General features: G+C 41.0%; 1 protein-coding gene across 11 annotated transcripts in view; it reads right to left on the bottom strand.

The window, feature by feature from the left end:
* The window catches only part of AUTS2 (activator of transcription and developmental regulator AUTS2), a 759,649-nt gene that overhangs the window by 13,329 nt on the left and 720,069 nt on the right, over window positions 1-26,251 (bottom strand). For 7 of the 11 annotated variants that reach the window (XM_035343088.1, XM_035343093.1, XM_035343095.1 and 4 more), the window contains 8 exons: window positions 14,817-15,294; window positions 13,012-13,265; window positions 11,812-12,053; window positions 11,328-11,372; window positions 7,174-7,269; window positions 5,794-5,865; window positions 4,037-4,066; window positions 2,497-2,568 (listed from right to left, as the gene is read on the bottom strand). In XM_035343088.1, coding sequence (XP_035198979.1) covers window positions 2,497-2,568; window positions 4,037-4,066; window positions 5,794-5,865; window positions 7,174-7,269; window positions 11,328-11,372; window positions 11,812-12,053; window positions 13,012-13,265; window positions 14,817-15,294 — 1,289 coding nt within the window. The remainder of the gene's footprint in view (window positions 1-2,496; window positions 2,569-4,036; window positions 4,067-5,793; window positions 5,866-7,173; window positions 7,270-11,327; window positions 11,373-11,811; window positions 12,054-13,011; window positions 13,266-14,816; window positions 15,295-26,251) is intronic. The other 4 variants (XM_035343089.1, XM_035343090.1, XM_035343092.1 and 1 more) reach the window with 4 other exon arrangements.

Below are 26,251 nucleotides of genomic sequence, written 5' to 3' on the forward strand. Positions count from 1 at the left end.
CTCTGACAGGCATTACTCAGAATAGCAAAAGCTGGCTGAAACCTTAATTGCAGCCATATGAACAGTACTGTTCTAATAATGAAAAAATCCCCTGTCTGAAGAGGAACGGAAATATCGTGGCTGTGCTAACGGACTTTTAAATGTGATGATTTACCTTAAAATAGTACCAAAGAAAATTGATCAGAATCATTTCACACCCAGCTGCTGTTCAAGAGAGCACCCCTCTTGCTGATAATCCTTATGAACTAATTTCAAGTCCAGCAAATGCTGAGCACCTTAACTCAAGGCCCACTAAATGCAATGCAAATGCCTGCAATAATTTCATGTCACGTTAGACCAGGCCATAAGTCCTTGCCTAAAAGAGAGAGGGCCAATTATGGAGCATAAATTCTCTCTGGAATCCGGGTCAGAACAGTAACAGGCTGGTCAGCCTGAGCCACAGTGTACAACTGCTTTGTGCTCAGAGATGGTATCCAGCCCTGGCCGTGTCTGAGGAATTCCCTGGGTGTGCAGACAGGTTACCCAGGTCTGAACAGCGTCTTGGTGCAGAGGTATAGGCAGGCAAATGGCATCTACAGCTGCATGCATTTTTTCCTGGGGTCACAAAGGTTGTGTTTTAAAAGTTTCCTGTCTTGCCTGCTTCTCCAGTGCCTGGTGCTGCCCTCTGCAAGCAATTACTAGCAGGCTGGGTAGTTAGCAATTTTTCCATACTTTGCAGGCAATCTGGTGGCACTGCATGCAAACTTGGAGTATCTGAGTAAATGTATTTTATTCCTTGCTCTACGGACAGGCAGCTGCTTCAGCTTGTGCAAAAGAAAAGATACCTTCACAACCTCTGGATAGGAGAAATCATCTTGTGTGAACCCTCAGACAGAGATTTCACGCTTCCTGGGTGGCATGCAGAGGGGAGGACTTTGCTCCCGTGTGGGAGGCTGATGGCCCACATGGACATACACCACCTTGCCTTAACTACTGCAGACCTTACCTCATTTTTTGACTAAACTGAGATAGTGAAATACATTTCCCAATTATGTTTGAAGCTATCATCATCCCCAGCCTCAAAAAGTCAAGTAACTTCCGTTCCTGAACTTCTGGGCATTATTACTATTTTTAAACATCCAAGCTAGAAAAGTAATAGGTAAAAGAAATGGCTGTATGAAAATGGCATTTACCGTGAGTTATAAATACACCAGTATGACCTCTTGCTGAATATCAAATCAAGGAAGATTCAAAGGACACAGATGACATGGGAATAATAATTTCATTTTGAGAAAATACCTTTTCAATAAAATAAAAAAGGGACATATAACTCTCTAGGTCTATAATCTTGTCTTTTTTGATAATGGGAAGATGAATGAAGATCACTAGCAGGGGAAACATAAGGAAGCAGAGAAGAGAGATACATCTACTGCAGCAAATTAACCTGTCAACCTTGTTTAAAAGGGTTATTTTTAAACTCTATTAGCTGCAGGTTTTAGTAGCTGTTCAACATCTTCATACGCTTATAGCACTATTTTATATATTTCAGTTGCATACACAGACTGCAAAGTGGTATGGACTTCTAGTTAATTTTACTTTCTAACACAAGCCATTTACACCTGGAGTAGAAGGCCAAACAGTCAGGAATGCCAACCTTTCCTCTCCTTTATACAGTGAAAAACTTTAGGAGCAACACAGCATTTCTCAGTGACAAGTACAGTGCAAATGTTGTAACAGGAAAGGAACCTTCTCACAAAGCCCATATGTAATGAAAACAGAGTTAAGGAAAGAACAGAAATACCCTAATTATGAAATGAATAAACAATTTCTTTTAATATGACCTTTTTCAGGCCTAAATTGGCCATAGCCCTTACACTCAAGTCTCAAAGCATGTACAACAAATAAATTATTTCCACCCTTGTACCTTCAGTGCCATGAGACAGTGTCTCTGGATAACATCATCTGAGCAGCTGTGGCAGCCTGATCAGTCCAGACATGTCCTGGTGCCAGCCTCCAGCTGTAACACGGGTTGTGAAAAAAGACTGATGGGAGCCTGTGCAGCCACACTGGATATAACATAGCAGGGACAGGAGAAATCTGCCCGTGCCCTATTATGTCTGTGAACATTAATAAGAGGAATGGGACGCGTGCCTAGCTTCTCCAGACTTAGAATAATTTAATCTCAGTATGTTCGTGTCCTCAGCCATAAATAAAAGAAATGCTGTAGCTCATAGGCACACCCATTTAGCTCTCTCTAGCTCTAAACTGCTATTGCTTGAGATCTGGTGTCCTTGCTCTGTAGCATCTCAGACATTCCTTTGAGACTCCATGTTTAGGTTTTAAATTCAAATATGCCATCCCTGTGAAATGGAAGGTTATGCTATAATGCTATTTATGGCTAGTTTAACAAGCCCTTAGCCATGGCACAGAACTACTAACAGCAAGAGACAAACTCCTCCTCTCACAGTTTTGCACAGTGCAATTTATCTTTAGTGCAGGTGTGCCCAAAAGACTGACCTTGACTTTCTGTTGATGATGGTATATCTGCCAGGCAATGTGAACATGCATAGCGCACCACTTTCCGGGTTTCTGGAAAAAGAAAAAAAAAAAAAAAAGGAATACAATGTGAAATAATAATTTTCAAATACCTGTGATGCTTTATCCCAGGAATGTTGTTGGTCACCCTCCTCTCCAGATAAACCCATGCTTGTTTTTATATACTCTTGCAATCTTCTGATGCCACTGGCTGAGAATGCAGCTTTCATTGCTGAAACTGATGAAACTATCTGCCTGTTAGCAGCTACTCCGCATAGCTGGATTGCTTCAAAACTGTACATTGAGTTCAATTCCAGAAGCACTGCTATTCTAAGACTAGCCTTTCCACCAAAAACAAAACAAAACAAAAATAGAACCACATAAAAATACCAGTCTGGTTTTCAAAATGAATTTGACTCCCTCATATAATTCCTGGTCTATACCTCCAAAATTTTGGCTCACCAATATACTCAAAAAATTGGAGGTCAGTCAATTCAATCTGGCTGGGAAGACAAAATGGCTTAAGCTGGCTCTTGCCATGCCTCTGTCACCATGCTTTTACATCATGGCACTGAGAGAGAAACAAGAGAGCATTATTTTGCTTTTTTAATGATTTTGTAGTCCATTTCCAGAACATCTGGAAATGATGTCTGAGAAGTACTCATTCAGGATACGCTTTATACAATCTTGTTATTTAGGGATCTACAGTTAACTACATGAATAATGATTCCTGCATAGATTTAAAAATAATAACATGAATGAAAGAAGCTACCCAAGCTACTGGTAACTTAAACATACAAACTACGGCACAGGGTCTTGCCTTCTTTTTCTAGATGTAGATCAACCAACAATTAAAAATAGAGAAAAAAAAAAAAAAAAAAGAAACAAATCCCCTCTCTCACACACACAAGCCTAAACTCAATCCTTTTGCTTATTCATAGCTACCGATTGTGCTAGTAATTTAATGGTCTGTACGATCAAAATCTAGACCTCCTAGAACATCTTGAAAAATCATCACAAAAACCTTTTAGATCACTTTAAGACTGGATCTCTTGATCCTTATTTCTAAAATATTTTGCTTTTGAACTGGATTGTCTGTCTGTGGTAGACAGTAAGATACTTGGGTAGGAAGTTTCATTCTGAGTAAAACTGAAAACACACAGTAAATAATAAAAAGCAATATCCTTCAGTCTGCAGTACAGTGACATGGAATCACTGCCAGGGCAGTCTGTAGGATTGGCTCAGGAAGCCTTGTGACCAGAGCCATAGGAGGATTATCAATATTTAACTTCTAGTATTCGTGTTACAGGGCTGTGTGAGAACAGGCAACTTCCACCTTCAAAACTGGACATCTTCCTCGAGTGACCACAAGATGCATGCAAAGAACTGACCACACTGCTCAACGAACACGGTGCAAAATACCCAAGATGAAACTTGGCGTTGCTTTATAATTAGTCTGCTGCTGTAACCCATTGGGGACCAAAATGAGCTCGACAAACTGTATCACAAGAAGGTTTCTTACCCTCAACATGGGCCTGAACGGATCTGTCAACTGTGAAGAAGAAATGACAGCTTGGTTACATGCCTGTCACTCAAACAATTGCTCTAATTAACAAATTTGTATTGCTTCATTAAGAGACGAAATTAAAATGTTATAATTTTACTTTCAAATGAAGCCCTTTCGGATAATAATTAGTCCTCAGCCTCCGTATTCGAGCCGGTCTCCCTCCCCCCATGGCTGTTGTACCTAAGTGTTGACAAGCAACTAAACAAGCCTCACACAGAGCGCTCTGTCCTCTGGCATCAGCATTAATTTGTTGATTTAATGCTACAAAAATGGCTGGTTAACTACTCCGAAGAAAAACAGCTATGTCCTTTGGGCAATCTTCTGTTCTAATCTTTCAAAGCTGCTCAGCTCATGAGAAGATTGGAAGAGGACAGGGCTGCTTTATCATGGGGTTGGTCCCATGAACGGGCTGGAGTGCCCCTGCAAACCATTGCCAGTGCCTGTTCAGCAGCTGTGGCATTGGGTACTTGCACATTTAGATGCCCACTACTGACTGATTGCTTGCCTGATGTTTTCTGTCACAAATTGGCTTTAAGTATTTTTCACATCAGAGCAGATGTACTTTGTACAGCAGTTGTATGAAAAAGAATTTTATCATTTCTATTTCTTGTATGGCCTGTGTTTTTTGGGGGGTAGGCAATTTTTTGTTCTCTTCTTTTGTTCACAATTCACCAATTAATAATGGAAAATAAATTCAATTTCTTGAGTATTTATGATTTTTTGGGGTGCATTTTCTTTTCTCAAATGCAATGCTAAAAAGCAAAGGAGATTTACAGGTGTAAGAGGTTTTTGCAGACTCGGTGATGGCACATGAAATCATCCTGAAACAATCAAAAATACACTACAGGCTGAAAGGCAGCATAAGTTAAATGACTTAATGATGGGAGGCTCTAGTTATCTTTTTGATTAGATGGAATGAACAGACATGAAAACACCTGGTTCCTTTTATATAATGCTCAACTACAGCACCAATTCAGAGCAAAATGAACTACTGGAACTTGGCATTACTCAAAGACAGCTCTGCAGTATTTAAAAGTTGAACCATACCACAACATGGGTTTTAAGGAGCGCTCCCCATTGCTTTTGTCAGAGTTCTGCTAAAAATAGCACGGCATGATGTTTTTCACTGCAAATAATGCATATTAATTCAAACATGCAAGCAACCCGTGGGCATTCACAAACCCCGTGGCATTCACAAAGAACAGCAAAAGGCTAAAAGATGAAGTGCTGACAAAATAAATGCTGTTCTCATATGCTACAACTCAAAAATCCGGAGGCACCAAGTGATCAATAAAGTGCATTTGTATTTCGCTGGTGCAATCAATAATACACTCACCAAGGGAATAACTGTCATTACCCACATTAAAAACAATTACAGAGTATAAACGTAGTCTTGAAGAGGTTTGTACATTTATACGTTGAATTGGACTTTATGCCTTCACCCTGGGCTTGTGTGGATGCCAGATATCAGCAAGGAAAGAGCTCTTCCATTGCATAGTTCCTATTTATTTTTGCTGTTGATGAACAAAAGGATCAGGATTTAAATTGTTCTGATACATCTCTAGCTCTCATTTACTCATATACTTCAGATCAAGCTTTAGTTTTAGATTCTAATTTGGACATACTGAGGATGCGTTCAAGCTTTCTTGCATTCAAGCTTTTCAGAAGGAATAGCTTTACTTTAGAAAAATAGAATAAGACTTCCTACAGACCCGTGGATCTTTCTGTAGAAGGGTATGTGGGACAGTTCCAGGTCTGGCTGCAACATCAATAGGATTGGAAGTCTAGAAATGTCATAAAGAAAGAGAGCAGTTATGAGTAAAAAAAAAGTATAGAACCAACAAAACCTGAAAAATACTATTTCTTCATCATTAACATTGCTTAGGCCATGAAGATTTTTTTTTAAGAGGAAAGGTTAACTACTATAATCCACTTCTTAGTATACACATTATCATCTCAGACTTCAAACTTTCATTGTCCACTAACTTCCCGTTACTTCAAGTGATCTGAAACACGTGAGGAAACAGGGACTGTTTCACTGGAAATTCTTTCCAGTGTTGAAAAGCTGATTAGTATGATACAGCATTTAAAGCAGCATTTGGAGCACCAAGCTTGTGCTCTGCTGCTTATCGATAATGCACTGGAGCTGGCTAAAGCTGCCACCCTCTATGTCAGGCACAAAGCATCGGTAATCTCTTTAGTCACTGTACAAGGATCTGAACTCCATCCACAACTAACTGTTACCATGTGGGTATCAGGAAAAGCCAACATTCAGTTGGAGAAAATTAAAGCTTTTCCCATCATTTGAATGTAAATATTCAACTAATATAACAAAATGCATCTTTCAGAGAAAAAAATACTACATTTAGACAGCATCTTTCCTATGTTAAAATGATGAAAAAAGAAATCAGCTGCAGTATAACTAACAATTAAGCAACAGAGTTGTTAACAGACTGATTACCATACATATGAAGAATCCTGCTAATGAACTGCAATTTACATATTCAGTCATTAAAGTGGATGGGCCAATTTAAGAAAGGTGTCTTCTCTGCAGAAATTTCAGTCCTGATTTCAGTCTGTAGTGGTAAAGACTACAGGCTACAGAAACTGATTTCCTCATGCTCATAAATCAAGAGTGACTTCATGAAAACAAAAGAAAAAAGGAAACTAATTTAACAATTTAACTATAATAGCTATCACAAAGGAGAGGAGAACTAAATCAGTGTATTGCACGGTGGTAGAGCTGTGAGGTGACTGTGGAAATGAGTAAACAATCATGATCACAATTTTTTAAAATCTTGATTATTACATGATCTTACATTAACAGGTACTACCTGAGAACTAATCATACTGCTTCTAAAGTTAACCATAACATCACATATAACAATTTTTTAACATATTTAGATATATCTGAACCCAATGAGCAATAACTTTTTTTTTGTTAACTTGGGAAAAGCCTCTTGTCCTTTGTGCAATTAGGCTGTAACTCAGATCTCAGCTGCTCTGGAATCTAAAGCAAGTTCTAAACTCCCATCTAACCTGGGTCACACCACCAGTGAATTTGAGCAGTAACAGAGAATTCCTGTTTTTACCTTGGGTTGAAATGCTCCTTGTAGTGAGCCAAACGGGCCAGTTGGAGGAATCATGGGAGGAATACCTGATACAGCTGGAGGATAGGAGTGAAACAGCTGTAACAAAAAGACAGAGGAACATAAATGCAAGCGCACTTCAAAATGAAGACAGACAGTTGAACAAGACAGCAAAAGCATTCCTGCAGAGTATTAGGGAAATGATACATGGAGAAACAGAGAAGCATTGAAGAAGTGATCTTGTTGCAACGATGTTAGTTAAAGCAGTCAATGAAATGTTCACAGATGTCATGATGTTTACTTCAGAGCTTAAAAGCAGTTCCCAAATTATACAGCCAGCAACCTGTCCCCTGGATTAGGCCATCACAGCATAAGAGACTTGTTTTGCAATTACTAATTTTAAAATTGCACAGCCATTTTAAATAGTTTAAGCTTGTAAACTATATCAAGAGAAAAGGCAGACTACTGAGCTCAATAGGACTGAGAAAACTACTGTTTGAGTAGGAAAAAAATGTACATGTTCTAGGACATTGTGTCATTAAAACTCCATTAGTGTGTTAGGATTTTAATGATATCTGTAGGAAATGAGGAAAATACGCACAATTCTTAGTTCATTACCCTGTCTGAGAGGATATCCTGCCACATCTAATAGTAGCAGAGAGATGAACTGATTTGTCAAAAATGATTACTTAAAAAAATGTTGAGGCAGAACCCCCAAAATTTTAGGATACTGTTTTTGTGAAGACAGACTACTAAACATAAAAATGTGCTAATTTCCACTGACCTCAATGATCCCAATGTACCTATTCTAAGACAACTTAGCAAAAACAAAACAAAAAGCCTTTTCTGTACTAATGCAGAGAAACACGTGGGAAACAAGCAAATAAACGATAATGTCCAAATCTCATCTTGTCTCTGTGGTCTGGCTGTGAATCTTTTACTCATGCTGTAACACAGTTAACTCGCTCAGTTCCATGGAAAATGCAGAGATCACACAAAATTACTTTTTGGTAGGAGTCGGGGTTCAAAGCATTTCGTTACAAGGTGTTCTCATTGGAAACCGTGGGATCTAACAGGAGATGGCTGCTAACTCTGCTGGTGTTGCCAGTCAAAAGCTTGAAGGGGTTATCTGGCTAGTAAAGGTTCACATCTGAACATAGCTGATCCAAAATGAACCTACTGTATGCTACTTTTAAGATCAAAATAAATGAGTTAATGGCCAATTGAACAGAAGCAGGACTGGGTAAAGTAAAAGACTGGACATTTGGAGCGGGCAAACACTGAGAAAATCACAGCCCAGAGTAAATCACTATCACAAAGTTTTGATGAGTTTGTTTATGTCAGGCATATGTATGTGCTTTTCTTAATTCTTTCTTGTAGAATCAAAGAATTCTCCTTCCATTAGTTTATCTTGCAAGGTCATTTATTCATATTACAGCTACTGAGAAAATACTTCAGTATCTTAGAGGTATCAAAAGATTTTTTCGGTTTAAAAGAATGGTATGAAGTCTCCTTACATAACACATTTCTATTGTTGTTTTTAATTCTATTTAATTTGAACTTGCTCCTTTCAATGATGCAGAAAAAAATTTTAGATTAGTTGATGCTGAACTGCAGGCATTTGAGAAATCATTAAGAGATACGTCCTCATTTACAATAACTTTTTAATGACTAAAATGTGTTTTAAATCCTCCAGTGTCTTCTGCATTTAATTCTGTGTGTAATGGACCAATTCCAAAAGATGGAGAGAGATGTAATACTTAATATTCTATTACCTATGACTAATAATAAGGAATACTTTCCTTAGTTTTGTAACAACTGTTAAGTTAATTAAAAGTGACCTTTCCCCAAGGTCAGAATTATTAATAAAATATGAATATTGTATCTCCCTGATCTCTTTGTATTAGTTTAATTCCTCCAGCTTTCAACACATGTTGGTGTTTCCTTCTTGCCCAGCATTCCCTCTCTTTTGAGCAGCACTTTCCCCTTCCAGCTTTGTTCAGGGGACAATGCAGTTACCACAGCTTTCCTGGAGCTAGGTGCAAGGTAAGGCAACACTAGACTCAGCATCAACTGTTAAAAGTGTGACTCACTGTGCTACAGTAAGTTCACCAAAAAAGAAAAGATGGGAAAATAAAAGATGCCAAGAAGGAAAACTATCTTAAAACTTTCCATCAGCTTACATGTGAGCTGCTTTCCCTATTTTAAAGTAGATTGATTTTAACTCTGAAATAAACTTTCTCGTTCTGCACAGTTCACTTACAAGTTTTGACAACACTGCCAGCTTTTTTTAAGATGCATCTGAACACCTAGTGAGGATTTATTGTAGACACTCATCCCTGAAACAGTATCTATTGATGCACTAGAGTTTCAGTGTTTCTAGAAGACAAAAGGCCCTATAAGGTATGTGCCTATACCAGCAAAAGCATGCTTTTCTGTACTGCAGCTGGTCAGGAAACTGATGCAAACAGTTCTTTTACCTTCATAATCTATATTCATACCAGAAGAGATTATTGAAATGTCCTGGCTACTATGACTTTGCTGTAAGTTTAGCAAGACTGTTAATCCAATATAATTTATTGACATCGTGTTGATCTTTGGTATTAGCTTGCTAAATATCCAACAGATGCAATTCTGATTATTTTGCAATAACTTCATTAGGACAAACCTTTCCTGAAGGAAAAGGTAAGGGAAGCACTATGGACCAGATCTCTGCTGGCGTGACTCTGCCAGGTTTGACAGCCTGGTTCACTGGCTGACAGAGTACAACTTGAAGCCTCTTTAAAGGGCACAATACAATGACCGTTGGAATTCAAGTAACTGCAAGATTTAAAAAGATTATGTCACTATGAATTTGAAAAGAATATACAGGTGGAGATTATTTCAATGTTTCCTGCATGACATGTTGACCTCTGTGCTTTATTTCTCTAACATTCATCTGCTTGTTTCCCAGTTCCATGTTCTTGCTTGAAGCAACATGTCACACTCATCATAATTTATCTTCTGAAACAACGTAAAGCTAAGCAAACAAGAGTGTAATTTGGCAAGCAACAATGCAAATGAGCAGTATGATCCTTCTAAGTAGAGGTGACTCTCCTAGGCTTAAATGTTTGCCTCATACTTCTAGAGCTGGGATCCTGCAAGCACTCACATACCGTGAAGTTACTCAAACAAGGTGTCAGAAATGAATAGCATTGTTCACAGGTACTACAGGTATGAGTTGTTAGCAGGAACTGCGTTTAATCAGTACAGCAGAAAGCATCACACTATCGTCTTAACCATTTTTTTTTTCCCCAGTTCCACTTCTAAGCAAAACCAACATATAAAGCCAAGTGCTTTGCAAATTTCTGAGTGCTGATGCAGTACTCCTTCTCTCATCAAAATATCACTACTGGATTTATAAACGCTTGTCATAATCAACCAGATACCTGCCTCTGCCAATACGGTGAAGGAAATGCAACCTATATTTCAATAGCAAATGAATCAGTAGATTCGAACCCTTACAAGCAGAAGCTTTATAATTAACTGGAATATTAAAAATCAGTTCATCTCAAGAAATAATGTTTTTGGTAGCTCTTGGAAAAGCACATCTAGTGTATAGCTGGATTCATATCACATCAGTGTCATCAAACAGAGCTTTCAAAAAATAACAGGCCTAGTGGATCAGATGTGCCTTTGAAATCTGGAGAATATGACAAGTTTTCAAATTTTATAAAACAAAATATGATATATTAGGAAACTATTAGATTACCTATCCCTGAAGGATTTGTACAATAGTTTGTCATTTAATTTCAGGTTTCTCAGGAAAAATATCAGTCTAAGTGTTTGTGGCACAACTGAAACAGTGATGAAATTACTGCTCTATCCTGCTTCATGTAACAGTCAGCTCTTCTGTCTCATCGTTTTCACATCAAACCTGTCTTGGAATGGTGTATGAGCAAGAGATCTTTTGATTGGAAAAGCTGATACTGCATCTTTATCAGAAACAAGCACCACAAATGCAAGCCTTCAAAAGCCAAAGCAACCAAGAACGATAATGGTAAATCCTGGAGTGATGATTAGGGAGAGATTCAACATTGTGCCATTGATTTAGTGGTGATCCCAACCCACCACAGAAAAGCAATTAAGTCAGTTTTAAACAGAGTAATAAAACTCACACTGTGACGGTAGAAGGGGTCAACTTTTGTAGGGTATTTGTCAAACTGCAAAGGGATCAAAGCACAAACTAGTTACTTTATATTTCGTTGCTTCTTTTCTGTTGGTAACATAGACTAATTCTCTATTATTTGACAACCAACAGCGAGGAAAAATATGCAGAAAATTAGGTTCCAGTGAGACTGTTTTGGGTTTTTCTTTCCTCAAAGTAAAACAAGGTCTTTACGAGACTTGGAGGAAGCACCAGAGCACACCACTCCAAGCACAAGGAAGTCCCAAGCACGAGTGCCCCTCTGGCCAGCAGCCTTGTCCCTCAGCCCCTGTGCTGCCGCCTGAACCTATCGCACACATGTCATCCACGGGGAACGGACAGCCCTTCCTCTACCACCCAACAACACCTGGGCAGCAGAATGCTCCTTCCCCGCCACCTGGCAAATTCTTAAATTTTTGTAATAAAGAATAGAGTTGTGCTCTACTTATCCTCACATTTCTGCCTGGGGTACGCACCATGGGCGGTGCTGGCGTTGGCATGATGGCAGTGGGTGGGATGGCGTGAGGGAAAGGCGTGAAGGTGTGCTGGTGTGTGTGTTGGTGTGTGTGCTGGTGCTGGTGCTGGTGCTGGTGGAACTCGGTCCTCAGGTACGGCGGCGGGCCCAGGGAGGCCCCGCGATCTGCACTCTGTGAGGCCAAAAACCGCGTGTTTAGTTCCTGACGAAGAAGATCTTGTTCTGAAACACAAACAAAGCAAAATGACCCCCGTGAGCTCAGGGACTTTTCCAGATCGTATGCCAATTTTGCTGGCTGTGGTAGCAAACCTGTTTTTAGAACTTCCTCACAGTAAACCACGACACTGTACAAGTTAAGAAAACTTTCTTGGATAATCCCCTAAGGCCTCAGAGACAGATGAAAGCTTTCAGTTCCCCTCCTGTCCCTTCAAGCCTGTCTTCACTACAGCATTCATCTGAGCCACAAAGTGAGGATTCTCCCTAAATTTGTATGGACGTGGACACATCCCAGAGCAGGTGAGGAGGTACAGGTAAGCTGAAGTGAGTGAACAGAGAGTGGCTGCTGCTATCATGACTCCCCCGCTGCGTGGTCACAAACAATGTTACTCGAATGCTGATTATCCTCCATTTTCTTCCCCCAGTTCCCTCTCCATGAGGAACAGACACATTACATCTTCCCACAGACGAAGTATAAAAGAGCACAGTTTACTCCACTGATAAAAATCTCCACAACTAACCACCTTCCACCCCCAAATCTTGCACGTACACGACCTCGGGACTGCTGTGTGCACAGCCACCAGAGACTTTCCCACCAGCCAGGCTTGCTGCAGAGAAGCAAGGCTGAGCACAGACCACAGTTATAGCACAGACATTGCTAGAGGGTTCACAGATTTTGTGTGGGCACATATGAATTCTGAAGTGTTTTTACCCCGGGGAGAAGACACAGAAAAGCACAGGCTTCTAAAAATCTTAATTCCCAGGGATGAAGAAAAGTCTTTGAGAATGTCTGGGTGGCTTTTGGTTTTGCTATTGATCCAAATCCTTCAGCAATGAGTACCACCTCTACCCAACCAGCAGCCCTCGCAGAATGGACCAAGAGGAATTATTTTGACTAAAACCAGAGAATTGGTTTCCTGTGCTGCACTAGACATGCTCAGGCCATGTTCCATCCATCTCTTACCTGAGTAAGTGCTACCAGCCGGGTGTCCTGGAACCTGCAGGGTCCCTGACGTCAATGGCGGTGGAGGAGGCAAAGCCGTAGGAGGGGCAAACATATTGGGGTGATGTGGGTGTGCGGGGGGCTGGAGGGTGGGCGTGAAGGTATGCAGCGGGCTGTGGCTTGGTAAAGAGAGGGGGAACGGTGAGGCTGAAGGGTGGTGAGATATGTGTGGAGGGGGGGCCTGAGTCTTGGCAGGAGTGCTGCTTCTGCTGCTGCTGTTAATGAAAAGAAAAGCAATTAAGCACTGCATGGAAGAGAGAAAAGCTCCAAACCTACACATACGCTACCTCAGTAAAATATGCATGGCTCATGTTAAACATGTCACTAATACAAGTTACATATTACAAACTCCAGTTACTATTTTTTTTTTATTTTTTATTTTTTCCTATCAATACCACTGAGATAGTCCTTTCTTTAACCTCGTCCAGTGTCTTCCTATGGTCTCTCCCCACCAAAACCCCAGACATGTTTTCCCTCCCTGTAAGAGGCAGAGATTCGGTCCTCCAACAACACAGGCATGGCACACAAAGGAGTAATCAGCCCTGTGCATTCATTACTTAATTATCAGGTCCTTTCTACATGACTGCTTCTGATTCATGTTTTCAGGCAAATGAAGCTCAAAATCAGTGATCACTGCATTAATAAAAAATTAATTTCTTTCCTATGAATTAGAAAGATAGAAGACTGCAGAAATGTGAAATGAAGTTGCGAAAGCAGCAATGGATATATGCTTATTGGACTGTTAACACCTCTCTCTACCCCCACAATATAAAGAGACAAGTTAAATCAGCAAAATAAATATTCAGCATTATACTGGTTGCAATTTTTCAGGTTCCATTTCTTACTAATGAGTGTTTACAATATATTCACATAATGCTTAATCCCACTTGTCATTATTTCAAGTAACAACATGCTTTTATTGCAGTGGTTTTTAAAGATGAGCAATACCAATTTGGTTAGAAATAAATTGCAGTCTTAAACAACTCCCAGTCTCTAGTCAAACCATAATACTGGTTCACCAGGTGACGAAGGACACCATGTGCCTGCTGCAAACTCAGATTCGGGGAAAGGTAAGGCAGTGCTGAGAGCATTAGCTTACTGCAGGGGAAACCTGAGGTCCCGGACGTACAAAGATGTTACGTGTTCCTGTGAACATTTTGTTTAATCTCTGTTAATCTTTGTTATCCCCCTATCAAAGGTGAGTTTTATCTCACTGTGGCCAGCTGAGGAGAAAAACACTGATGATTGTAAGGTTGTGGCAGTGCAGGAAAAAATTAAGTCTTAATGTCATTGGTGCAAGACTATGTTAGGCTGTCCGCAGGGCCAACAGCAGCTGTACTGACTGCCCTAGGGCATATCAGTAGTTGGAAAAAGCAGAAAAGGTTTACAGGGAGAAGGTGGCAGAAGTAGTTAGCCTTCAGAGAGCAGCTGAGCCTACAAGAACTAGGATTTTCTTCCAATGGTCTATATTGCATAACATACCTTCCAAAAACCTGATTATGCAACAACAAGCAGGAAAAGTAAAAGCAAATTAACTATGTGCTTGAGATTACCAAGCTTTTCTGGGAACACCAGATCAGAAATAAAGCGATCCTGGGAAGAATTTGAGGTAGAACGCACAAAGCTCCCGTTATTTCCCACATATGAAGCAGGATGTACTTCGTCCTAACCCCTCTTCACTTCCTCCAAGCCCTGTAAAGCATCACCACCAGGCAGCGAGCATGCAAAGACTCAGCTTGGGCACGCTCGCCTTTCTGTTCTCCTACCTTAAGCTGTTGAGGCTTAAGCTGCTGCTGTTGTAGGCAGAGAGCGGCTGTGAGAGGCTCTGAGCGGCCGGATGGGGCTGCACCGGAGGGAGGTTGGGATGGGCTGGCTGCACCGGTGACTGCGGCCGCGGCGGGTGCTGGACGGGTGGCTGCGGCACGGGCTGGCGGGCGGCCTCCTCTGGGGCTGGCGGTGGCTGGGTGGCCGGCGGTGGGGCCGGCGGGGCTGGGGCCTCGGGGCGCGGGGCGAGCACGGGGCTGGGGCAAGGCGCCTCTGGCTGCGGATCCAGCTGGGGCTGGGCCAAAGGCTGGGCCGACTGAGGACAAGGGTCTTTAGGCACCACAGGCTCAAGTATTGGGTCTTTGCTGCTGTCCTGGCTCTTCTCTTGACTCCTCTCTAATCCTGATATTTTCGGGACAGCTGGCCCCCTAGCACCAGGGTCGGCATTTTCGGCTAGCGCACTGACTCCTAACTCTTTATCTGCAACAAAAGAGAGAAAACAGGTCAGTCTGTGACAAGATGGGCAAAACCAAGTGAAACTGACTTGCCAGAGTTATACTCATGGCAGACATTTTGGTTTCATAAAGAACCATGCCAACACGAAACTGAACCAAGACCAAAATCATTTCCAGCTGTGTCCCTAGCCCTCATGGCCTTCTCCTAATATTTCCTCTCCTGTTTCATCATAAGGAGAAAGTTGCTGGTGTCTTCATTAACACATGAAAAAGGCAAGTACACACAACTTGAGTGCAGCAGTTCAAAAGCTCTAAAATTCTTGACTGGGACCTCCCAAAAGATTACTGCATCTGTCTGAAGGCAAATACCCAGAAGGGTTTGTGCTCTGTTTTGTCCTGTTTCTTCAGCACAACAGACATTAGGTTTGCTGTACCCATCTCCTGGCTCTTGCCTCCTAGGGATTCATTTCCCAACTCTCCTGTGCAAACACGCCAGCATTTCACTGATCGTTAAAGAGAACGGGATTGTCACAATAATTGCACAACTTCAAGATTTGGGGCTGTAAAACTGCGCTGATGAATTTTTGAAGCTAGGTAACATCATCTGAATGTGTATTTGGCAAAAGCAGTGTCTAAACGATCACATAAACTCCACAGAACTTATCTAGTTGAACATGTAAGCACCAACAGACACGGTGCAGGGGGAGAGCTCTGCAGGAAGCCTGGCTCCACTGCTCTCTCTGCCTGGAGAAACATTTGTTTTGTAGGTGCATCCTTTTATCCCTAATTACTATTACGTGCTCACAAGAATATTACTATTGCTTGGGCTTCCAAAGAACAGAATAAAAAGGTAGGGGAAATAACATAATTTTGCCTTGTTTTTCTTTTATGACATTTAGTTTGGACATTATTCTTCAGAAGAATGGCCAAAAAAGTTGAGAAGGCAACATGATTAGTCCTGAAACACATTTTCTTTGAAGACATAAGAGTCAGGCAACCACACTCTGCATGTGTGTGCATCTGCCTCTCTCCTTCCTCCAATGACTCTTCTCAAAACTAAACAACCTGCTTGCAAAGAGAAAGCCTGTTTATTGCTATTATTTTCTCTTATTGTTACTCTGTCATCACTCCGTTACTAACCCACTGCGGGAACAAATGCAATGTGAGCTCTGTGCCTTATTACACAAGTTCTAAACCTTAAAACACTTACTGGTAGGAAAGCAGACTTCCTTGGTTTGGCTGGTCATGGAATGACTTGTTTTGGTTTTACAACGGTGTCTCTAACACTGATGACTGCTATTGTAATTTTAAAATTCAGTACAGTGGAGCTCAGCTCTCTGGGGATCTAGAGCAATCTCCTACTTGAATCATGCCCCCAGATTTCTGCCAATGAATATTCAATGCATGACACCCCTCAGAACAAGCGCTGGGGGAATGTTGCTGACCCAGGATTGGGAAGGGGAGTGCCTGAAGTTGCACTGGGATTTAGGAGCACCAATTAGGTCAATATTGTACAGCCATAGTGGCAAGCCAGACTTGCATCTTTGGCAATTACAGAAATGAAGCATGGGGCAAACATACAAGATTTAAAGGGGCTTGGGACAAGATTATCACTTAAAAAGTAACTGGGTTTCTAAATAATCTTGAGACATAAAATCTTTATTCATTCTTCTGCCAATTTTAAGGGGTAAAATGAATAACTGCATAATAAAATAATAGACATTCAGAGAAAATCATTGACAGCTACGTTGGTCAAACCTTGATGCAAAGGAGTACAAATAAATATGTTGGGAAGTGTATTTGTCCGGGCCATAGACAAGGCACACTGTTACAGTATTTTCCACCCTCTGAATCACTGGAACTGCCAGAGAGGGCAGGGCAGGAATGTGTCAAATAACTCATCACCATTTGGATTTAATTTCATGTAGAAGGCCCAACAAAGTATGTCAGGTCCCTGTTACTACATGTTTTACACGTCTGTGCCACAGCTTGGTGATTGTTTTAATGTCTGTGGACAGGAGATGGGGAAAAACAAACAAACAAACAAAAATTTTTGGAGAAAAAGGAAGGTAAAGGGGAGAGCCAAATAAACAGACTTCTTTGATGAGGATATACTTTAACCACTTCTGGTGTATGCAAACATGCATAGAGGCTCCCCCATGAATTTGGATCAGAAGACCATGGTGGCAATAGTGAGACTCCACAGGAATAAGAATAATTACTCTGCCGTATGCCCAAGGTCTATCTCATTGCTATTACATCGCAGGTTATAAATAAAGGAAACTCAGTTTGCATTAATTCTTTGGATCAGTCCTGCTTGATCAAACATTGTAAGTTAGACAGAGATTGATCACCATGTGTGTTAAGACAGGACCCCAAAGAAGAAAGAAATGATGAATGAAAGAAATGAACAGTTTGTTCAGAAATAGGTGGATATATGTTCCTAGACCTTACAAGGTTTAAGAGTTACAATATTTTGATTTTTGACAGAAAGGTGTAATAATTAGGGCTTTGAGGGCTTAGCCTTGTCATTAGAAATTCTCTACAAGATGAATACAGTAGGTTGTCTGAAAACCCTGCAGAGGTGATACTTCCAAATCTACGGGGAATATCTTGTGCTCTGTGCATTCGTTAAATCTTTCCATTTGATATTTTTAGAGTCTCTGGTGTGTGTAACATTTATTCAGCACAGCTCACTGCTGGGGAGTTTGTTCCTCACACAACCGCTCCTGCTTCCCTGGAGAGGGGGCTAGGAATCCTAGGTGTCTCCTAGGTATTTTTTGCTGCTGCTTACATCTTCATTACACAGCCCCTTAAGTACCATTCCTGTTAGTTTGCAGCTTAGAAAACGCTGTATTTAGTAGGATAATATTATTCCAAGTGTCAAACACTGAATGTGTGCACACCTTCTCCCTCTCTCCGTCTTAGACCTCTGAATCCACACCACACCCCCAAACGACGTCAGACGTCCAGCAGTCTCTCTAGCCCCTGTATGCTCTGTACATGCATCCCTGCATGGCTGATAATTATACTATATAAATCAGAATGAATTCTTCATCCCACAATATCTGTTTTGGGAGTTCAAATCCCACAACAGTGATAAACGACCCCAGTTACATGTTTCATATGGAAGGCTCAAGTCTTCATCAACAGTATTTCAAGGTTATACATACAAGATTACTCTTTTGCTACCAGCATATTTTTGCAAATTACATTACTTCTGAGCATTGACTGACCAGCCTGGTGTAAACACTAAGTGGAAAAAAGTCCTTCGTGTGCCTCTGACACAGACAAGCCAATACACTGCTTTCTGAGTTTGTTTATGCAGCATGGGAAATCATTTTCATACAAACAGCTAAAGAAGTAAACAAGCTAACTTTATCTGATGGCAGTCTCCATATTCTATTTTGGATAAAGTAGCTGTGATGTAACTTCTGTGCTGACAGAGGCTCCCCTTTTTCCACAGGGTTGATATTGCATCCAGCAGCAGTCAGTCTTTTTACTGAGAAAGGAATAAAGCAATAGTTCAATGTTCTTTGAAGACTGAAAAAGAATATTGGCTAAGCTTGTACCACCCAGACAGCACATGCAACTTCCATTATCTTGCTTTCCTGTCCTTGCCCTTTGATGTGTCTTAACTCCCATATTCCTCTATTTTTCACTTAACACACAAAATCTGGGGATCGCACAAGACGCAGGACTCAGTCCCCTCCAAGTAACACAAGAGCAGTTATCGCTTGGCTGTGTCTATGTGATTATTACTCGGTTGGTTCAATAGCACCAGAGGAGCAGACAAGGCCACACTGTGAAGACCTGTAAGTAAACCAAATGACTGCATGTGAACTAGAGAGACTCTGTATCTGTGACTTTACATTATATTTTATATACATTCTCTGAGCACACACGTATGCACATGCACTCACAAGTGTTTGTATACATGTATATGTCACGTGTAATACATATGCATTTATATTTCAACCTGTATCTGCTATATGTATACACACAGGTAACAGAGAAATACACACAGTGCATGCAAACACTTCCATTGAAAGATGGGGATTTTTATAATGAACACAGCTTATATGCAGCATTCACCTGAAATAGTGTTGCCTGTCTTCCTAAGGCACAAGGCAGCAAAATTTGACCTAAACTCTGTGTTCGGGCTCCTTTTGTACCATTTGCGTGATCCAAAAAAGCTATAGGATGGCCAGAGGAGAGCATCATAGCCACAAGATTAAGCCCAACTCTTCTTCAGCCAACAGAAATGCCCTGTTGAGATTCGCCAAATTTGAAATTCCTAGAGATTCACCAATTCATTACACATGCTAATTTTGCCTGATCAAGTGCTGTTTGCAGACAGGCTCAACATGTTTGGTTCCACCAAAGATGCCAAGTGCCACGCTGGCCAGTTCCCGAGCAGCAGACAGGGACGTGCAAGCTGGGCATCTCTGACCTGACCTGGCAATCCTTGGGGAATGAAGTCTCCTTAGAGAATGTCATGCATGATGCGTTCAACGTACAGAGACCAAACCTTTTTTGGAAACATCCAACTTTTCCATGTGCAGGTCTGGAACAACTGAATTTGATTCGCAAACAAGAATATATAGTACCCTGTCACTGCTCCTCCCTTCCAAATCAGGATTCATCCTCTCTCTGTCTGGCTTGGGAGTAAGAAGTCATCTGGAGAGAGCAATTCAGAATCAACACTGAATCTTCCTGTCCCTTGTGAGGGCTTTGAATTAAACCCAAAGTCCTTACAGCACACGCATGAAAATTATAGGAGTTTCCACTCTTTTGTACCTACTAGCACGATCCCTGGAAGTGAGTGTTCAGCCAGCCATAGAAATCTTACTCACGTTTTTATATAATTATTTAATTTTAAAATAGCATGTATTTTCTTCTACTTCTTCGTTAAGTTAAACTCTTCTCTTGAAAATATCACCTCTAACTAAAATTTGCTGGAAACTTCTTCATGCAAGATAAAAAATTAGACCTTTCAAAAAATATAAAACTATTTCCTTCAGTTTTAACATGGATAAGTGGGCAGTTGGTGCAAACTGTCACAACCAATATAAGCTGTCATAATTTCTCTGAAGTCAGCGGAATGCAGAAAACGCATACCCTGCTGACCGCCAGCCCTGGGAGGTATACTTCAACAAGTATTTTACAAGGCTTGAAATAATTAATCAGATTTAAGACCTGATTGTACATTTCATATTGATTAGACATTGGTCAATGAAACATTTGGATAAATAAAGGCAGATGACAGAAACTATTACTGCAAAGGATGGAGGAAATTGTTGGGTACACCAGCCAACGCGTATCAGAAAGGCCCCAGAGCAATTCATCTGTTGTACTGGATACACATAATTTGCTAAAAACAATTTTTCATTTTTAGCACACAGTCATCTTTCATCCTAATTTCCAAAGACACTAACAAAGTATTTGATTATGCAAATTAAAGACATGCTTTCGAAAGCATGTTACAAGCAGCTCTGTCATCTGCTGATACCAATTATTCCACAGTAAGCAGGTATTTAGCACAACTGAATAGCAAGACTTGTGACACACGTTGTACTTAATTATAAAACAGAGAAAAATCATTCAGGACAAAAGATTTTGCTACCTCCTGTTAAAAATGTTTATCTTCTGCGTTGAAATGGATTTAATTGTCAACAATAAAGTTGCAGATCAATGAAAAGAAGCACTTAGTGGAATTGCACAAGATGTTGACAATTCTTCAGTCATTGAGCTGCTTCTGGCCTTGATCTGAGAATGCAGAGTCCTCCAATATTTCACATGAAACAATTTATTTCATCCAGCTGTTAAACAGAACATATGCCATAAATGTAACTCCTACACCCTCTATACTGTGAGTATAATATTGAAAGCACTTGATGTTTGATATTTTTTTAAAAGCAACTTGTTACTTAGCAAAAATGGGATATGGCTTTCTAGAGGAAAGTGAAGTACAGAACATCCAAACACCCCTCTCTCCTACAATTAATTGCAATTTACTTAATAGGAAATGGACGCATGCAACTGTATCATCCTAACAGACCCGAAGAGAAAGCAACAGTCCTGCTTCAACACATACACATAGCTCAGTCCTGCTTCAACACATACACGTACACGCACATGCACAGAGAAATTGGAAATTTCATTTCCAAGAAGGAAAATCTCGTTTCCCAACCCTTTCAGTCAGGAAGCAGTAAATTACTCATTAACTATGTAACTCTGACACAGCTACCATCCAGCTCCCAGCACTGGAGTGTTTATTGCAGTGGTCTCTTCTCAAACGGGCTGGAAACATCCCACATAGGACGTAATGGGGACAAATTAATCGTGGGATATTCTTTGATGATAAAGGGTTTGAGCACGAAGAGCGAGCTTTAGCATCTGGTTTCAATTTGGTGTTTTAGTTAGAAAAATAATCACAGCATTTGTAAAGCACACCTGGGTTCGCAGAAACATGGATGATCCCTTCTCAATCAGGCTGAGACACCACGTTTCCTACCACTGATTCCAGACAGTGTAAGATTTTTCCAGAGCAGGTGTAAAGCCATTAGGCCAGGTAACCTGCCCAGCACAAGATCTCCTGCTGATCTCTCAGAAGACTGGCTCATACCCAGAAGCCTGAGGTTTTGTTCCAAGACTTTCTAGAATTGTGGCAACATAGCATGGGCTGATGATGTGCCTGAATCTCAAGTCTCATCTGAATATGCACAAGTTCTTGCCCACAGCAGCAAGCTTCTTAGCATGTCACATCCCTTCCAGAAGGTTTCCCTTTCTCACCTTTTAATTCCACTCGGTTCTTTCCAGTCTGTAATAACAAGACACAGAAATGTTTCCCCTTTTATCTTCTTTCCAGCTCCTATCTTCCCACCTTTTCTTCCTACAAGATTTTCCCACATGCCAGGTCACCTTTGGGTATTTTTCCTGCTGTCCTGCTGCACACCTCAGGCTTCTGCAACACCTCCGTTAGCCAGAGGCTGACCAGGACCACACATGGAACCATCTAGGGGAACACCCAGCCCCGTCTCGACTCATCCCAGCTGCTTCAGCGCCTGCGTGGCCTGGTTTGACACACGTTGCTCTGTTGAGTCCCTGTTCAGCTGGATGAGGCCCCTCCACACTGTCTAACAGTTTTATGGACCCAGCTCTCCCAGATAAGCTTACAGCACGTGTAAATGCTGCTGCTTCCCCTCCTGCCTTTTCCACTGACCAACTCAGGGCAGAGGACTTAAGATTTCAGCAGCTCTAAAGCTGATACCGTACTGCAAACAGACCATGATGAAAATAACCCAACTCCTTGCTCTCCTGTCTTTAGCCACATTTTACCAGTAACAGTCCTTTGCTTCTTGCTTCACAACCACTTAGCTTCTGCAGCAGCCTCTAGCTCAGGAGCTTGCCAAAGGCCTTTTGCAAAGCCTGGAGAAATGACAGCCATTTCGTTGTTTGCCACTTGGACACTTCAGAGCAATTCAGACAGCTCAGGGAGACAAAATCTTCTCAAAATATTCCTAGACTGTGCCCTCACTTGCAACCCTGCAAGTGCTCTTGCAGCAGACATGGGGTGAACTGGCGGGGTGCCTGCTTTGCTGGGGAACAGGAGGGCTGGGGGGCTCAGCCCTAAACCCGTCCCTGGGCCACACATTGCCCTAAGCAGAGCCAGGCCTTGCCGAACATCTGCCCAGCCTGATGCCAGGCCATGGTGACTTTGAACAGCACCTTCCCACTCCCCTTTTGGACTGCTCCATGACCCACACCGTGAAACCATGGCACAGCACCGCTGCGATGAGACAGTCCCAGGGCTGCCAAGAGGACATGAGGTGGCAGCACCGGATACCGAACAATTAGAAAACACAACAAGCTTGTTCATTTTCTCCAATTATCAATAGGGGCTGGATAACCTTAGCACAAGATTAGCTCCATCTCAGGGGCTGGGAAGGAAAATATATTGGGTTTCTCTGTCACCCCCCCTTCCTCCCTATCGATTTGCTTTGGTCACAGAGCTGCTCTCAAATGCTCATGGCACCAGCCCATCCCACTTGCTTGTGACAGGATTACTTGAATGAGCCTGAATAAAACTGGCTTTCAAAAGCAGCTTGAAAAGTATCACCTTATGAACACTGATCGAATTTAGCCTGACAGCTCAGTTTAATATATGAAGGACAAAAAAGATCTGTGTGGTATGTTTATACAGAAGAATAACACATTTATTCCCCCCGAGAGGTGTCATACCCATAACTCACCAGACACATAACACAGTTTCCTTTGTGAATTTGTTCTTTAGAGCCAAGAATTTTCCATCCTATTTTTAAAGGCATGACGTCAATAAAAACAAAGAGCTTAAAACCCCAGTGCCCTTTTTGCTCGCAGAGATGAAAGCTCAGCGTGATCATGACAATACCCACTTTTAATTACAATTACTTTAGCTCTTTAGTGTCTACAGGAAAACTTCACTGAGCTTACAAATTGCAACTCTAATGCTCAGAGCCACTTTGCAGTATTCTCACACTTGGGAGTATTTTGCTCTGTTTCCAATGCTACAGAGAAAAATATTGACATTATCCAACTGCCTACTCTAATGTGGCATTGCCTAGGCAGGATCCTTCTGGTTTGGGTAATACAGATAAGTGCAGAAATTAGATTTCAGTGATCCCGGTCAACAAAGGGTCTCCTTAAATATCACTGTTACAGCTTTCTAGTGATGCTCTCTCCTTTTTAAATTGTTTAAATTCCTCGTATTTTACTAAAACACATCCCTTCGATTTGTTTTATTTTAAATGGGAAAAATGGGGCCAAATAGTTGGATAGGTTCAAATATATAAATATAATGTAACTGAAGATCTGGCACTCTACTTTGTGCTTTATTGTTTTGAGATCATAGTTACTAAAAACTTTTTCTTTATAGGTAAATTTAACTGTGTACCAAGTGGACAGTGGTAGAGGACTTGAAAGATTTTATAGAAATTAAAAGAGGAAATAACAGAAGATTGATAAAATCAATAAAAAAGAATGAGATCACCAACGGTTCTTTGGCATGCACCAGTTTTAGTTTTACAACGTTCTGTGGCATTTTGGAAACAGGAATGGGATGTTCCATTAAAGCCTATATGATAATTCAATAACTGAGAAGTATTTAGCTTTTTTAATTAGAAACATTTATAGAGAAGCATCATTACTGGGTAGTCCAGTGTAGGTATTATGGGCTCTTTCTGTTCTGAAGATCTCATGATGTCTTTACCTCAGCAAGAAATAGTCAATAAAACTACTTGAAAAGGTTTGCTTTGCCATGGTATCTTCTTTTCTTGACCACGGCTCTCCTCTGCCTGTTCTCGACGTGTTGAACACCTCCTACTTTGCTCCACTTGCCTGAACTACATGGACAGCAGTTAGACGGCTCTCCCCAGTCATTGAAACTGTATAAGCAAATTGAATGAAATCTGACTATTTGCTTAAATCAAATTGATTTCCAGACATGGAGGTGGGGTGATGATGGGAGCCTGGCAGGTCTCAGAGATACCTCATTTTGTGTCAGTCGATCTGTATGAATGTTATTTGCGATCCGAAAGGCTGTGCTGCTGATAACTCTGATTTCACAGACCTCAGGATGGCTGGGGGCCTCCCTGTAGAGTAAATTTTGGTACAGCAAAGGATCCATTACCTCCACACAATGTCGCACACTTTACGAGAATGTGCTGAACTGCTTTCACTACATTTATCCATGATATGAGGCTTTTTTCCCTATAAATACATACAGTAGGACTTAGGGAAATGGGAATTTTGATAGGACTATTGACTCAGCAAGCACAGTGCCTGCCCTGCAAGAGACCTGGAGGAGCAATGAGTTGCAATGTGTCAGTCAATAGGACATCTCCATACGATCAGAAAAGTCTTCTCTTTTACCCCCTGGATGATCAATCTGTAACACGGAAGAAAGGTCTGACAGTGCTCTTGGGGATATCTCAATTTTACAACTGTACATCCTCTTTCATATCATTTTGCTAGTAGACAGACTGAAATTTCAGTGAACACTAGGCATGTCAGCTTGCAGAAAATGAAATTTGGAGCTCTACTTTTTTTATTATCAACCTGAAAGCAAAATCCAAGTGAAGGTGCAAAGCTGGCATGAAAAGCTTATAACCTAGCTATAGGGTGAGCTACTGAGGCACATGGTGGGTTCAGTGAAGTCCCTACAGAACACTGAAAATACACTAAATTGTCGTGAAAGGGCCTTCACTCATCAGAAACCTCAATGCTCACCTTTCCTCTGTGCTCACTGACTGATTTGTCCTTAATGAAAGCAGCAGAGCAGCATGTCAACAGTATTTCCTTTATGACAGATAAACTGTCTGAGGAACAGTTGCATAAACACATCTTAAAACACAGCAGCATGAATGAACATTGGGCTTTTAGCAAACATTAGCACCCCCAGCTTAATATCAGCTCATCACACAGTTCAAAAATCTAAACAGGTATCCTACCTATGTTTCAAAATAAATGATGACCAATGAAGACCAGATTAAAGCCAAAACTGCCACAATACTTCCACTATAAACATGATATGATTAATAAGCTGGTAGGATATGAGACTAACACCATAATGTCCTAAATGTTAAAAAGACAGTGTAAAGACAGAAGCCAAAGAGAAAAACAACTGCTGTGGGGTTCTTTTGAAGTCCACAATACAGGAATTTTCTACGAAAACTGAAATCTTTAGCCTATGCATGCTCCAATACACCATTTGTAAAACATCCTATGTTCCTAACTTTTATTTTGATTCATGTTGTGCCATGCTGGGGCTAATTATTATCCAGCAAATGGTGCATTCAAAGACTCCAGTCTTGCACACAGGACTCTGTGTTGTTGCCTCCACATTGCAAGGAACTGTAATTCTAAAAGGATTAAAAGTTTACCAGCACGGCCATGTAAAGTAGAAAATGAATTGTTCACTCTTCTCATCTCTGTTTGGAAAT

Source organism: Oxyura jamaicensis, chromosome 19, assembly GCF_011077185.1.
Source record: "Oxyura jamaicensis isolate SHBP4307 breed ruddy duck chromosome 19, BPBGC_Ojam_1.0, whole genome shotgun sequence".
Taxonomy (NCBI): Eukaryota; Metazoa; Chordata; class Aves; order Anseriformes; family Anatidae; genus Oxyura; species Oxyura jamaicensis.